Source organism: Anabrus simplex, chromosome 6 (genome assembly GCF_040414725.1).
Source record: "Anabrus simplex isolate iqAnaSimp1 chromosome 6, ASM4041472v1, whole genome shotgun sequence".
Lineage (NCBI taxonomy): Eukaryota > Metazoa > Arthropoda > Insecta > Orthoptera > Tettigoniidae > Anabrus > Anabrus simplex.
In genome coordinates this window covers 74,928,518-74,942,235 of record NC_090270.1, presented here as the reverse complement: position 1 = coordinate 74,942,235, position 13,718 = coordinate 74,928,518, and the positions used below count along the sequence as shown (strand labels likewise).

Below are 13,718 nucleotides of genomic sequence, written 5' to 3'. Positions count from 1 at the left end.
AAAGTTATGTTGAACTTAAGAATATGGTTTTGAATATAAATATTGATTCTCAAAAGTTCTCCAATGCATTAAATATTCAATTCTGCCCGTCACTAATCACAAGCAGATTGGAAAGAGAAAAAAACCCATCAAAACTCCAAAAATTTTGGTTTATTCGGGACATAAAGCTCAGATGGAAAGCGCGCTCGCTGCACAAGCCAGAGCGAGTGGGAAATGATACAAACTTTTTAAATGTTATGCTGCACAAATGAAACAAATGCTGTGTTAATAAAGACATTTTAACATTAAAAAGTAAACATAAAAATCTCCGTCTTATATGAGGGCTAAAACAGTAATGGCTCTATATATGTAAAGTGTAACATCCCTTCTGTTCTTCTGGTCTCGAGAACGTAATCGTATCCGATCATATTAAAATACTAGATTCATGTAAGGAAGGATCAATTTCAATTCCTGTCTGAAAGCTCAGTGACTATATTATACAGTGCCCTGTGGTAAGTGCAAAAAAAACTGTTTCGCAATAACATAGAAAAAAAAGTCAAAAATAAACATCTAACCCTGGACATAATGTAGATGTTTTACAAGTACAAACATTTGCCGAAACTCATTCCGTCTTCAAGTAGAGCTGTCGAAATACGCTCTGTATCCTTCCAACTGTTGTGATCACTCTGCTTCATAAAGGATTCCCAAAATAATACCAGCTGAATGCAATGCTAAGATGGTCCCTTAAGCAAGTTCACCGCCGATCTCTTTCCCAGTACAGTACTTGCTCTAATTATTGCAATAACGGGATGCTAACGTCAAAATTCATTGATATGAAAATGCTAGATCGAGGATTTAGCATTGATGAGACTGAAATTTCTGGACGGTTGATCTGGGAAATCATTTCTTCAAGGAACACATAACGTGGAAATTTTACAACCTGATTTAATAAGGATGTTTGCGGGACCATATAATTTGAATGAATAATCCAAGAAAATGTTGTTTCTGGGAATGGATAATCGAGGTTCCACTGTAGTACTTACTTAAAAAACATGCTTCGTACAAATCTCACTCCTAGTTTCCCACATACCCACTCATTTAAGTCCCACTCACCTTTCAATCAGTATCCTTTCTATACAGTATTCCACTGATAACAATCTCCTCTCCCTTAAGTCCCACTCACCTTTCAATCAGTATCCTTTCTATACAGTATTCCACTGATAACAATCTCCTCTCCCTTAAAATCTTCCCTTGCTGCATGAACCAGATCCCACACATTACAAGTCAACTTCCTTCTACTTACATTAGCCCACCTGTCTTCTACAACTTCCCTCTTTCCTGCCCATTCCTCTTGTACTCCCACCTTACCCTGTAGGTTGTTTGAGGTAGACCTGCCTTCATTCCTGTTCTCCGTGAAAATCCTAATTATATCCCTCAAACTCTCCAACTCTACACCTGTTAACCTTACACTGTTGGTACCAATGTGAAAAACTACCACCTTTTCCTTACCCTCTTCATTCCCTTCTGTTTTACTCCACATCTGCCTTGACCTACTTCCTGGATAACACTCTACCCCGGTTCCTTTTTGTCCATACACTTTTCCCACATGCCTAACAGTGGAGTCTCCCAGGAGCAGAACATCAACCCCACCCACCTCATTTGATCCCCTCCTGTCCGGTCTGCCCTATTTTTCCTGACAGATGAAGAACCCCTTTCTCCCTCTTATGATCCTGTTCCACCTCTCTTTTCCTATCCCCTACTCTACATTTTCCTCTACCTCTCCCCTCCTCTGCAACAGCTCCCTGTTCATCATCTTCCCTCTGCTGTCCTACCTGCAGTGAAACATACTGACGATACCTGTCCTGAATTCTGCCCTAGAATAGGATCCTTGGCCCTCAACTTCCTTCCACTTACATTAGCCCACCTGTCTTCTACAACTTCCCTCTTTCCTGCCCATTCCTCTTGTACTCCCACCTTACCCTGTATGTTGTTTGAGGTAGACCTGCCTTCATTCCTGTCCTCCATGAAAATCCTAATCATATCCCTCAAAATCTCCAACTCTTTCCTCATATTCAATAATGCCCACTCACACCCACAAGCCCTGCATTCCTTAGCCATTCTTTATAGAAAAAATGAAAAATCAACGATGATAAAATAATGTATAATGGTAGAAGGCCATGATTCATTACGGTGACATGATTAGAGGCTCCCCATGTGTATATCTTATTTCATGATGTTTCTCCTGCTTTAGCGATTTCTATGTTGTTTCTGTGTTTGATCTTAATATGCTGTTTACATTAAAGTGGATTTTGATTTAATTTGTGTGTTTGCTTGTGATACTAACCATATTGCATATAATGTTATTTATATTGGTTACTATGCTTCACTTTAGATCATTTTATATACAATTTAAAGCAGCTAGTTTATTCCTCCTATTGAAATATTGTTTTTAAAGGGTTTTTAGTGTTGTACATTAAAATAATTCTATTTGGTGACTCATGTAAAGTCTGCTAATAACTGCTGTCAAAATTCTTTGGATGCAAAACAGTTCATTAAACAGTAAATATATATTAGTAAGGCTCATCCAGAAGAGCACAGACAGATACCAATTATACATTATATGGTTACAGATAATGTTAATGATGACTTTGCTGATATAGTTAATACCCTAACTAGTACTGCTATCATCACTACTGCTGCTATTACAACTGCCGTGCAATTGAGTGGTTCTATTGATTTAATGAAACCATAGGAGGCTAGGATACAGAAAGTAATAAGTAATAACAGACTAAACACCAGAGCATGCTCCTTTCTTTGCTCTTCTGTGGATGCTCTATCCAGGCTACAACACCTGGCAGTGAAATATTTTAACAAGAAAGAAATCGGTGATCATGGTTTCACTCACTCTCAAAAGCTCTAAAGAGAGAAAAAGACAGAAATATGCATACGACATTGCACAGTATAATTATTATAATAACAAGGAAAAAAAGGTGTATTACGTATAACGAATAATGAATCACATCCTAACTGTCCAGTACCTTTAAATGACGTCGAAAGATACTTCTCAGAATTACTTAGGGATGGTAATGATATGTCATATTTGGACTACTCTTTATAAACTAGCAATAGCATTCCTAATATGCTGGTGTTGGAGGATGATGTGAACAGAGCTCTTTCTGGTATGCATGTAGATACGGTACATTTTCTGGCCCTGATACAATTTCAGTGAGGGTTTTAAAGCATATGAAAGTAGGAAAATTCATCACACTGTTAAGGTCTGCAATGGCTCATCTTGGAATGGTGCCTACAGAGTTTAAAAAGCTAAGAACTATTCTTACCTTGATGTAAGAAATTGGAGGCCTAAACATTTTCTTGGTTATTAGAAAAATAATTGAACATATGTCACAAAAGATGCTTCACAGTTTCATAAGCTTTCCTTGCCATCAGATAGGTATTATTATTATTATTTTCTTACTATGTATGCCGGAAACTAAAACTGTCCTTAATTGCTGGAGAGGGAAAAGATGTCTAAAAAATTTCTCAAGAACTTCTCTCAAAACTATGCTGGGCATAAACATCGGGATATAGGAACTGGATTATTAATATTTACTTTACCTTATGCCAACAGTGTTATATTTGAATATGAAGTGAAGCAATAATCACCAACAATACAAAGATCTTTATTTATATCGAGAAATTATCACTTTCTTTACAGTTGCTACAGATCATTAAGTGCTATGTAGTCTATACAAAATACCTCTACGAATATAAAAACTGCAGAAGGTACAACTCTGTGTAACAAACTGTCTATATAACTGTCTATATAGATACTTAAACAACAACAACAAAAAAACAGTGATTTCCTCTTCTAATTTTACCCAGAGAGGATGGGTTGCCTCATCCACCATCTTCGCCACTTTGAAGGTCTCCTTCTCTGCCTATGATGCTGTTAAGGTCTTCACACTTAACCCTGGGCATGGGTTCCATGTTATACTGCGTGAGACTGGGTCCCTGCCTGAACATAGCTCTCCTTCACACCGGTCAATTGATGTGGAGGATACCCACCCCCACAACATGGATGTGCCAGACAAGAATTACTCAGTAGAGTTAAAATAATGTATTATTAAGGTCCACCTCTTCAATACAAACTGTTCAGAGTTTAAATTACATATATGTTCAGGGACTAGTTTGTGACCTAACAGTGGGGTCATCATCAGCCTAAAGCAAATCAAATACATAAGTATCGAAGAAATTAAACAATGTAAAGACACATAAGGTCTCAAAATTGTACATACCATGTGAGAAACTGAGATAAGATTTGAGAGACATGCTGCACTATGTTAAAAAATAGCTCTATGATAGAGATTCATAGAGAGTCCAGTGCGCCGTACAACATTAAAGAAGCTGTTAAAGAAATCCTTACGTTGTGGGTCAAGGAATTCAATATATGCTGGCTCCTTAAAGATGCTGTTATCTATTCGAAGAACCACTGAGCCGAAGTCACGTTGATTACTTAAGATATTCATAAATGTAATAACACATGGATGCTAGAAAGGCTATTCTGTTTTTTTGAACTTGAAGGAAGGTGATTGTTGCGCATGGAGGCTTAAGAATCGAGAGATGTGCTACACTATGTTAAAAATAGAGATTCATAAAAAAGTCCAGTGTGCCATATAACATTTAAAAAGTTGTAAAAGTAATCCTAAAATTGCTGGTTATGGAATTCAATATAGGCTGGCTCATAAGAGATGCTGCTTTCTATCTTTAACAACTTCTTTAATGTTGTACTGCGCACTGGACTTTTTATGAATCTCTATCATAGAGCTACTTTTTAACATAGTGCAACACGTCTCTCAAATCTTATCTCAGTTTCTCACATGGTGTGTACAATTTTGAGACCTTATGTGTCTTTACATTGTTTAATTTCTTCGATACTTATGTATTTGATTTGCTATAGGCTGATGATGACCTACTGTTAGGTCGAAACTAGTCCCTGAACATATATGTAATTTAAACTCTGTACAGTTTGTATTGAAAAGGTGGACCTTAATAATACATTACTTTAACTCTATTGTAATCACAGTTCAATACGGATCAATTATAATGAAATTTCTTTCTTTTAAGAATTACTCAAGAAAGGAGTGGAGGAGGCTTGTTAACCACACCCGGGCGACTGGAGTGGGACATTGATGATGATATGACGATGATGATCACTAATCTTGATTACTTCTACATACATCAAACACACAATATCGGTTACACTAAATGATCACTCAGACACAAAATTACACAGTTTTACTACAAAATTTCTACTTTATCACAATTAAAATACAGAGCACAATCAACAGCTGACCGTTCCGAGCATGGACCCTAAGCTGACCTCATCACAAGCTCTATTGATATTCTCTGACCGCCAAACGGAGAGAACATTAGCAAACTTCTTCAAGAAGAACCTTAAGCTTGCAAATTTGACACCTGAAAGATTCTGAATAAATCGTCTCTCCTTTATTCCGACCCTGGTAAGGTATCCTCTGAAAATATACTGTATATCATTTGAAGTGGTTACCCCTAGTGTGCTGCTCTGAGGATACCAGTTTTTTTTACGTACCAGTAAATTTACCGACGTGATGCTGATTTTCTCTTCTTCATTGTCCGGGACATGTGTTTGGAGTTTGTGCAGTTTATCTCACTCTGTAAAGGTCGATCATGGTACTGGTACCTGAAAATACTCCTCGACTTTTCAGTGTAACATTCGCAGCTGTAATGGCTTTTACTGCTGCATCAATTTTACTTTGTTTATCTTCTATTGTACACATGCAGCACTTTCCAGAATTACCTCAGCCTTGCACAAGATTCACAGAAAACTGTGCAGAGTGGAAGGTGTTGGGATAAACTTCATCAAACCTTCAAAGATATTTTTCAACCTAACAGAACATATGCACTGACAGCTAGACTTTTCTAGTAACTATGCACAGTAAGAAGTTCTAGTAGCAACTGTAAAGGCTCCAATGAAACTGACAAAAATAAGATCATTTCTTAACCTGAATCTTAATGTGCAAACATTGGTGCTGTAATTCATTGTAAATTCAAACAATGTGAGTGTGGGAATGTTATCTCAGAGAATTCAGAGTAATCAACATTAAAATAAAAAAGCACCATGCTAGGCTGAGTGGCTCAGATAGTTGAGGCGCTGGCCTTCTGACCCTTGGCAGGTTTGATCAGTTTTCGGAGATGCCGAAGTACTGGCATTTTGTCCCACAGGAGTTTTTTTACGTACCAGTAAATTTACCGACGTGATGCTGGCATATTTGAGCACCTTCAAACACCACCAGACTGAGCCAGGATTGAACCTAGCCCAGCAAGTTGGAATAAGAAAGCCAGCACCACAATCGTCTGAGCCATTCAGCCTAGTGAAACGCTTTAAACGAGAAATCCTAGAATCTCTAAGCCTGGCTGAGTGGCTCAGACGGTTGAGGTGCTGGCCTTCTGACCCAAAATTGGCAGGTTTGATCCTGGCTCAGTCTGATGGTATTTGAAGGTGCTCAAATACATCAGCCTTGTGTCGGTAGATTTACTGGCACGTAAAAGAACTCCTGCGGGACTAAATTCCAGCACCTCGGCATCTTCGTAAACCATAAAACTAGTTAGTGGGGCGTAACAATAACATTACACTCTTGAATAAGAATAGTAATTTCCAAAGATATTTTAGCATAATATGGGATTTGTACTTACTTGCTGATTTGTGAGCTGTTCTGTCCACTCCAGTCTCCAGCATTGCGTTGGTACTAATCTATGTGGTTGTCCAAATATTAATGACTCACACAAGCCAAAAGCTGACAGTCGACCAATCACATCCAATTTGTAGATCGGTAAATCATTTGCTGTAAGCAGAAATTAGAATATAAATATTCCTAGGATTCCTTAAAATAACTCATATTTTTCTGATTATTATACTTATTTCAGTGGATGTTTAGTTATACAGTTTGGTGCAAGTTAGAGATTTTTTCAGTAGCTATAAATATTGAATGATTTAGTAAAACTTCATACACTATACAGATATTTATTTGATTATCTACTCATTTGTAAGTGAACGAAAGGATCAGAGAAGTGTTAAATACAGAAAGATATCAACATGAAAGGTAAAACATAACAAAATAACCATAATGACAATTCAGCACTGAAGAGGGAGCAACAGAAAGAGAAGACATGGACAAAGAAGAATACACATAAGGACAAGGACACATCTATGTACACTGTGGTCTTCAAAAAAATTTGCAGTTCTAACTTTTTGAAATACGCACTCTTATCAACAGGCTAAAATTTTCAGAAAAAGGAACATTAATATCACACACAGAACTGATAATAATACTAATAAGATAATTTTCAATTCAAATGAAATTGAGAATAAATGTATATTTAATAAGTCAGGAATTTACAAATTGACATGCCAAACATGTAGGTAGCGATACATAGGACAGTCTGGAAGAAGTTTGGCTATAGGGTACAAAGAACATGTTAATGCAGTCAATCATAAAAGATATTCAGCAATGGGAGAGCATATGGTTGAAAAGAATTATAAATTTACAGACACTTCTAATAACATCGAATTAATACATCGACCAAAAAGGGAAAATTATTTAATGTTTTAGAAAGTTTAGATATTTATCTTACTCATAAAATCACTTTGAATCAATTTTAAATGAAAAAAATACAGATGAGAACCCGTTGTATAAAGTAGCGTTTAATCATTTAAGGAAGAAAAGAAAAAAAAAAGAAAAAGATAAAACTTGAAGATATTCTTTATTTAAGGCATTCTCATTCAACATCATCAAAATATTTCACTAATGTTTGTTTATTCATTGATATGGTGAATTATGATGTACATTCACTGGCAAAAAAAAAATCACAACTTATTTCAGACAAAATTTAATGTTAGTCTATTTGAAACATGGTAAAAATCAAATAATAATAATGGCGTGTGGCCTCCGGAGAGGCCTGGAGCAGGTCTTTTGATTTGACTCCCATAGGCGACCTGCACATCTTGATGAGCGTGAAATGATAAATGAAGATGGCACATACACCCAGTTCCCGTGCCTAGGGAATGGTTAAAATTCCTAACCCAGCCAGGATTCGAACTCGGGACCCCTGTGACCAAAGGCCAGCATGCTAACCATTTAGCCATGAGCCTGACAAAAATAAAATTCTTCTGACCCCAACTTGTCAGGTTCGATCTTGGCTCAGTCCGGTGGTATTTGAAGATGCTCAAATATGACAGCTTCGTGTTGGTAGATTTACTGGCACGTAAAAGAACTCCTGCAGGACTAAATTCCGGCACCTCGGCGCCTCCAAAAACGGTAAAAGTAGTTAGTGTGGCGTAAAGCAAATAATATTTTTATTATTAAAAATAAAATATTATGAAATTACTACAAAATGGCAATGTATCATAAGTTAATTACTCTATTTGAGAAGTTTCAGCGCAATAATTAATAAAGATTGTTGATGGTGACAATCACAACAGTCCACCAATGCAAATTTGAAAATAGTGAAACCTGGAGCTCATGACAGTTTCGTATGCAGTCCATTTGCCCACATGTTTTCAACACATTTCCCTGACGTACCAACAATCAAACACAAAAACGATGAAAACAACTGACAGGACAACACCGCAAATACTCAGTTTCAACTGCAAGCACTACCACAAGAGAGACCAGAGGCCATCCCTGCGCAAAATCATGCCAACTACTTAGGGCAGGCCTCGATCAAAACACAAGTCACAGGACTGGGAAGCGATGGAATCTGGAAAAAACCAAGGTTAAAGAACCTCAACAGTGGGTGGATCCAGGACAAAAGGATAGAACAATTCATGAGAAATACCATGAAAAACCATAGGCCTACATAGTATGAACCACAAAATTTAATGAATAAAGAATATTTTTAAGAAAGAGAGTAACACCCATTAAAAATGTCATAAAATAAAAAACAATGAAATTAAACTAAATTAATAAAAGAATTAAAAGAAATGAATTCAAACACTGAAACATGTAAAAGAAGGGATCTTCCAAAATTATAGTTAAAACGTACATCTTGGGTACCAATCACCAAAGTTTAAATAATGGTACTTAATGACTCAATCAGAATTCCATATAATACATTTTAAAATTTTACACATGAACTGTAGTTCTTAAAAAAACAAAAACAAAACAAAAAACGATGGTCATATGACTATACCAGTTGAGAGCTCTCAACAACTACGATTTTTTTTAAACTAAAAAAAAAAAAAAACTGGATACCCCCTTTTAGTACACTAAATTTTCTAATAGAAGATTGAAGTGCGTAATAAATACAACTCCTTATTTTTAGAGGAGGTCCTACAAAAGAAAATTAAGAAAATAACCAATAGGGAAGGTGCATCGTCCCAAGCACAAATTCAAAACACCATGAATGACAGAAGGCAAAAGAGGAAAAATAAAAATTGACAAGTTCGCAACATGCCTAAACACGCCATACACACACAATAATAAATTTCTGCAAAATCACATCACAAATAAAACACACAAATATGGTAGAGATCACATTGCTTAAATACCCCAAAAATGTTATTTAATATGAGGTACTAGTAACCACAGTCATAATCTAACAAAGACTTGACATCAACACAACTCAAGCGTCTAGTCCATAATGCCTTCCAAAAGACAATGACCAACTCGTAGACGCAACGCATACCAAATCTTATCTTATCAATACACATCATCTTGACCCAACAATAGCATAACCATTATAAGATGATGCAACACCAAAATAAGAAATAAAAGTTACGAGAAACTAAATAAACCCATTATGCTAAAGAGAATGAAGCCCCAAAGGATAATAGCACCTTCAATATTCTGTAGAAAATACAGCAGAGGCAATTAGAAACTACTGTATAGTGCTATCAGGGGTAAAAGGAAGCCAATGAATACCATAAAGGCACTTGAAGATGAAAATGGAAATCTGGTTAGGACAGAAAGTGACATAAGAGAAATCCTGAAGAACCATTTCGACCACCTACTGAATAGACCAGTTCAAGAACAAAATACAGAACCGGAAATCCAAGCCTACAATGAGGAATCTCCCATCACATGGACAGAAACTGAGACAGCCTCAAAATCTATGCCTAAAGGAAAATCTTCAGGTGCAGATGACGTGAATGTGGACATGATAAAGGCAGCAGGCATCCAGCGTATACAATGGCTGCACGGAGTACTAAATGCCGCATGGACAGACAACTAAATACCTGCAGTTTGGAGCAAGGGCGTTATAATCCCCCTGTTTAAGAAAGGCAGCAGACGGAAACCCACCAGCTATTGAGGAATAACACTGCTGTCTCATGGGCTAAAAATTCTAGAAAAGATCATAGAAAGGAGATTGAGAACCATCATTGAACCACAGTTAGAGGAGGAGCAATATGGATTCAGAAGTAACAGATCAACAACGGATCTAATTTTTAGCACCCGCATGCTGATGGAAAAGTGTTGAGAGAAAGGCAAGAGCCTGGTCATTGTATTCCTGGATATAAAAAAAGCCTATGATAGTGTTATAAGAAATAAGATCTGGGAGTTCCTGGGGAAAAGAAATGTGCCTGAAGGACTGGTAAGGAAAATTCAGATGTTGTACAAAGACTATACTAGCTGTGTACAAATTGGGGAAGGTCGATCATCATTTTTTGAGACCAAAAGTGGAGTTCAGCAAGGAAGTGCACTGTCCCCTCTACTGTTCATCACCGTTATATGGACAATATAATGAAGAACTTCAAGGGAAAGTTAGGTGAACTGAATGCAGTGGCCTTTGCTGATGATATCATGATTTGGGGTGAAACAGAAGAGGAAGTACAGACCAGACTCAACATATGGAAATCCCAGTTCCAGGAATATAACCTCAACATCAGTGAGACTAAGACAGTGGTGATGGCAGTCAAGAGAGAAGGGTGTCCAGCAAGTGTAAAACTAGGAAACCACCAGCTAGAGTGTGTGGATGGTTTTCCTTACCTTGGAAGTGTAATTTCCAATGATAATTTGGTCAGAAAGGAAATTACAAACAGAGTGCAAAAGGGATTTGAATTCTATCAACAAGTAAGAACACTGTTATGGGATGACGTGATTCCAAGACTGGCCAAACTGATGATATTTAATAGCTATTTCATACCAGTATTGACCTATGGTATTGAAGCGTGCACCCTCACAAAAAGAGAGATTCATCAAGACTGCAAGCATCAGAGATGAAATTTCTTAGATCCACCATCTAGAAGACCAAGATGGACAAGTTAAGAAATGAGGAGGTGAGGAAAGAAGCCAGAATAAAGACATCCCTATTAGACAGAATCAGCACATCCAGACTATGGTGGTGTGATGAAGATGGAGCCTACAAGAACAGCCAGAATAAATTTTTAAAAAAAGGTAGAGGGGAAAAGACCTTCAGGAAGACCTAAAAACCAATCAAGGTTGATCTAGTTGCCAGAGGATGGACAGTGTTCTCCATGACAAGTTGTATATGGACAGGAAGAAGTGGAAGAGGCTCATTAAGAGTACCTGGGAAACCGGAACTGTACAATGATGATGATGATGATGATGATTTAAACATCTAAAACACATACATCATATCAGCTGAGAATATCGCTCGAAACCCAATTGAATTTCTTCAAATATTATTTCACACGATGAACTGTACATTTTAAGATTTATTTTATAACGAGATTAGGAACAACGTATGTGCACAACTGTGTCAGTAACTTAAAGAGGATGTCCGACATTTTGAATTCCATGTTGCCAAGCATGCCAAAAAACAGTAACAGTAGAATACTGGCCTTCGTAAAAATAATAGTAGATAATCACTTACCGATGTTGCAGTTCAAGAATGATCCATTTTATGCACACTACTAATATATACAATCCTTCCAAGTAGAAAACACAGAGAAGGAGTAAAATCAAACACGCTGATTAACATCATGTGCAGTTTTAGAGAATAAATAGGTTTAGATACCAAATAAAAAATGTAAAATATCACACTTATTAACTTGAGGGCCTTAAGCCATATCACAGCTTCCTTAAGGTGGATATAGATTGTTCTGGCTAGCCATAGTGACTAAGCCGGGAGCTGGTGGGGGCAGTAGAATAACACCCACGGTATCCCCTGCCTGTCGTAAGAGGCAACTAAAAGGGACCTCAGGAGCTCTGAACTTTGGAGCGTGGGGTGGCGACCACGGGACCCTCAGCTGAGTCCTGGCATTGCTTCCACTTGTGCCAGGCTCCTCACTTTCGTCTATCCTATCTGACCTCCCTTGGTCAACTCTTGTCCTTTTCAGACCCCAACGGTATTACGTATGGAGGCCTAGGGAGTCTTTCATTTTCATGCCCTTCGTGGCCCTTGTCTTCCTTTGGCCGATAACTTCACTTTTCGAAGTGTCGGACCCCTTCAATTTTTTCTCTCTGATTAGTGTTATATAGAGGATGGTTGCCTAGTTGTACTTCCTCTTAAAACAATAATCACCACCACTACCTGAACATTCGCCCATTTTGGATGACGACCATATGCCAACTCACTGGGCACAGAGAGGCACGCCAACATAAACACTCAAACAGCTGACGATCACAAGGCGGTGTCACAAAATAAAAGCAGTAGAAATTACACCATGTCGACCAATCAGGATTTTAAATGTATATCAAGCAACCAATTACAGCCAATAGCTGTCTTGCATTTCATGGCGCATTGTTAAATGATACATTTTAAATTCCTCACATAGTAAAATGTCACAGTTGGAGATAATTACACAAATGTCCCTTCAATTATAATGCCACATTTCCATTGCCTCAGTAACAGGTATTACCACCTCTAGCTGCAGCTATAGCTGTGATTCAATCAGGAATGCTCAGGATTCAATTTGAATGTTCTCTTGTGATATGAGCTCCCATTCTGCCTGGAGCACAGCCCGAAGTTAAGCCAGTATGTCAAAGGAACAACTCCTAGCATGTCTCCCATCCCAGAATGTGCTACAGGGTTTAGGTTGGGACAACAAGCTGGCCACACCATTCACTCAATTCCGACTTCATCCAGATACTCACGTATACAAACGGCAATGTGTGGGCAAGCATTGTCATGCATTAGGATAAAGTTCTCGCCGATGGCAGGTGCAAAAGGCACTACATGATCCACTAAAATCTCCTTGATGTATCGGTGGACTGTCAGACTTCCATTCTCAACGAACATGAGCTCCGTACGTTCATCAGTGGCAATCCCAGCCCAGACCATCACAGATCTACTGAACAGTGTCCTTGCAGAGATTATTATAGGGTTGATAACATTCTCTGGACCTTCTTCATACTCTCTCCCTTCCATCTGGTGCCCTCAAACAGAATCTGGATTCATCCGTGAACAGCACTGAACTCTACTGCTCCACAGTCCAGTTTCAACAGGCAGTGGCGAATTACATCCGAGAGGCGTGGTGCTCACGTGTAAGTAGACGTCCTGTGGCGGGCCTCTTGGACTTTAAATCTGCTTCATACAACCTCCTTCTTACTGTCCTTTAGCTGATGTTCGTGCCCCGTACTTGCTGCAAATGATTTCCGGCCCCCACAGCTGTTGTGTGTCGATCGTAAAGAACCTTCATTACAAGAAAGCGATCATCATGCTCAGTAGTGCTTCTATGACTAGAGCTGGACATCCTGGTGTAGATATTGTCCTCTCTCTACCTTTTACAGTTCTGTGCA

General features: G+C 38.0%; 1 protein-coding gene across 1 annotated transcript in view; it reads right to left on the bottom strand.

Moving 5' to 3' along the window:
* LOC136875874 (meiosis 1 arrest protein) overlaps positions 1–13,718 on the bottom strand; it is a 147,754-nt gene that overhangs the window by 41,564 nt on the left and 92,472 nt on the right. Inside the window, exon 6 of the mRNA XM_067149496.2 lies at positions 6,712–6,860. Within this exon, the coding sequence (XP_067005597.2) occupies positions 6,712–6,860 (149 nt within the window). The remainder of the gene's footprint in view (positions 1–6,711; positions 6,861–13,718) is intronic.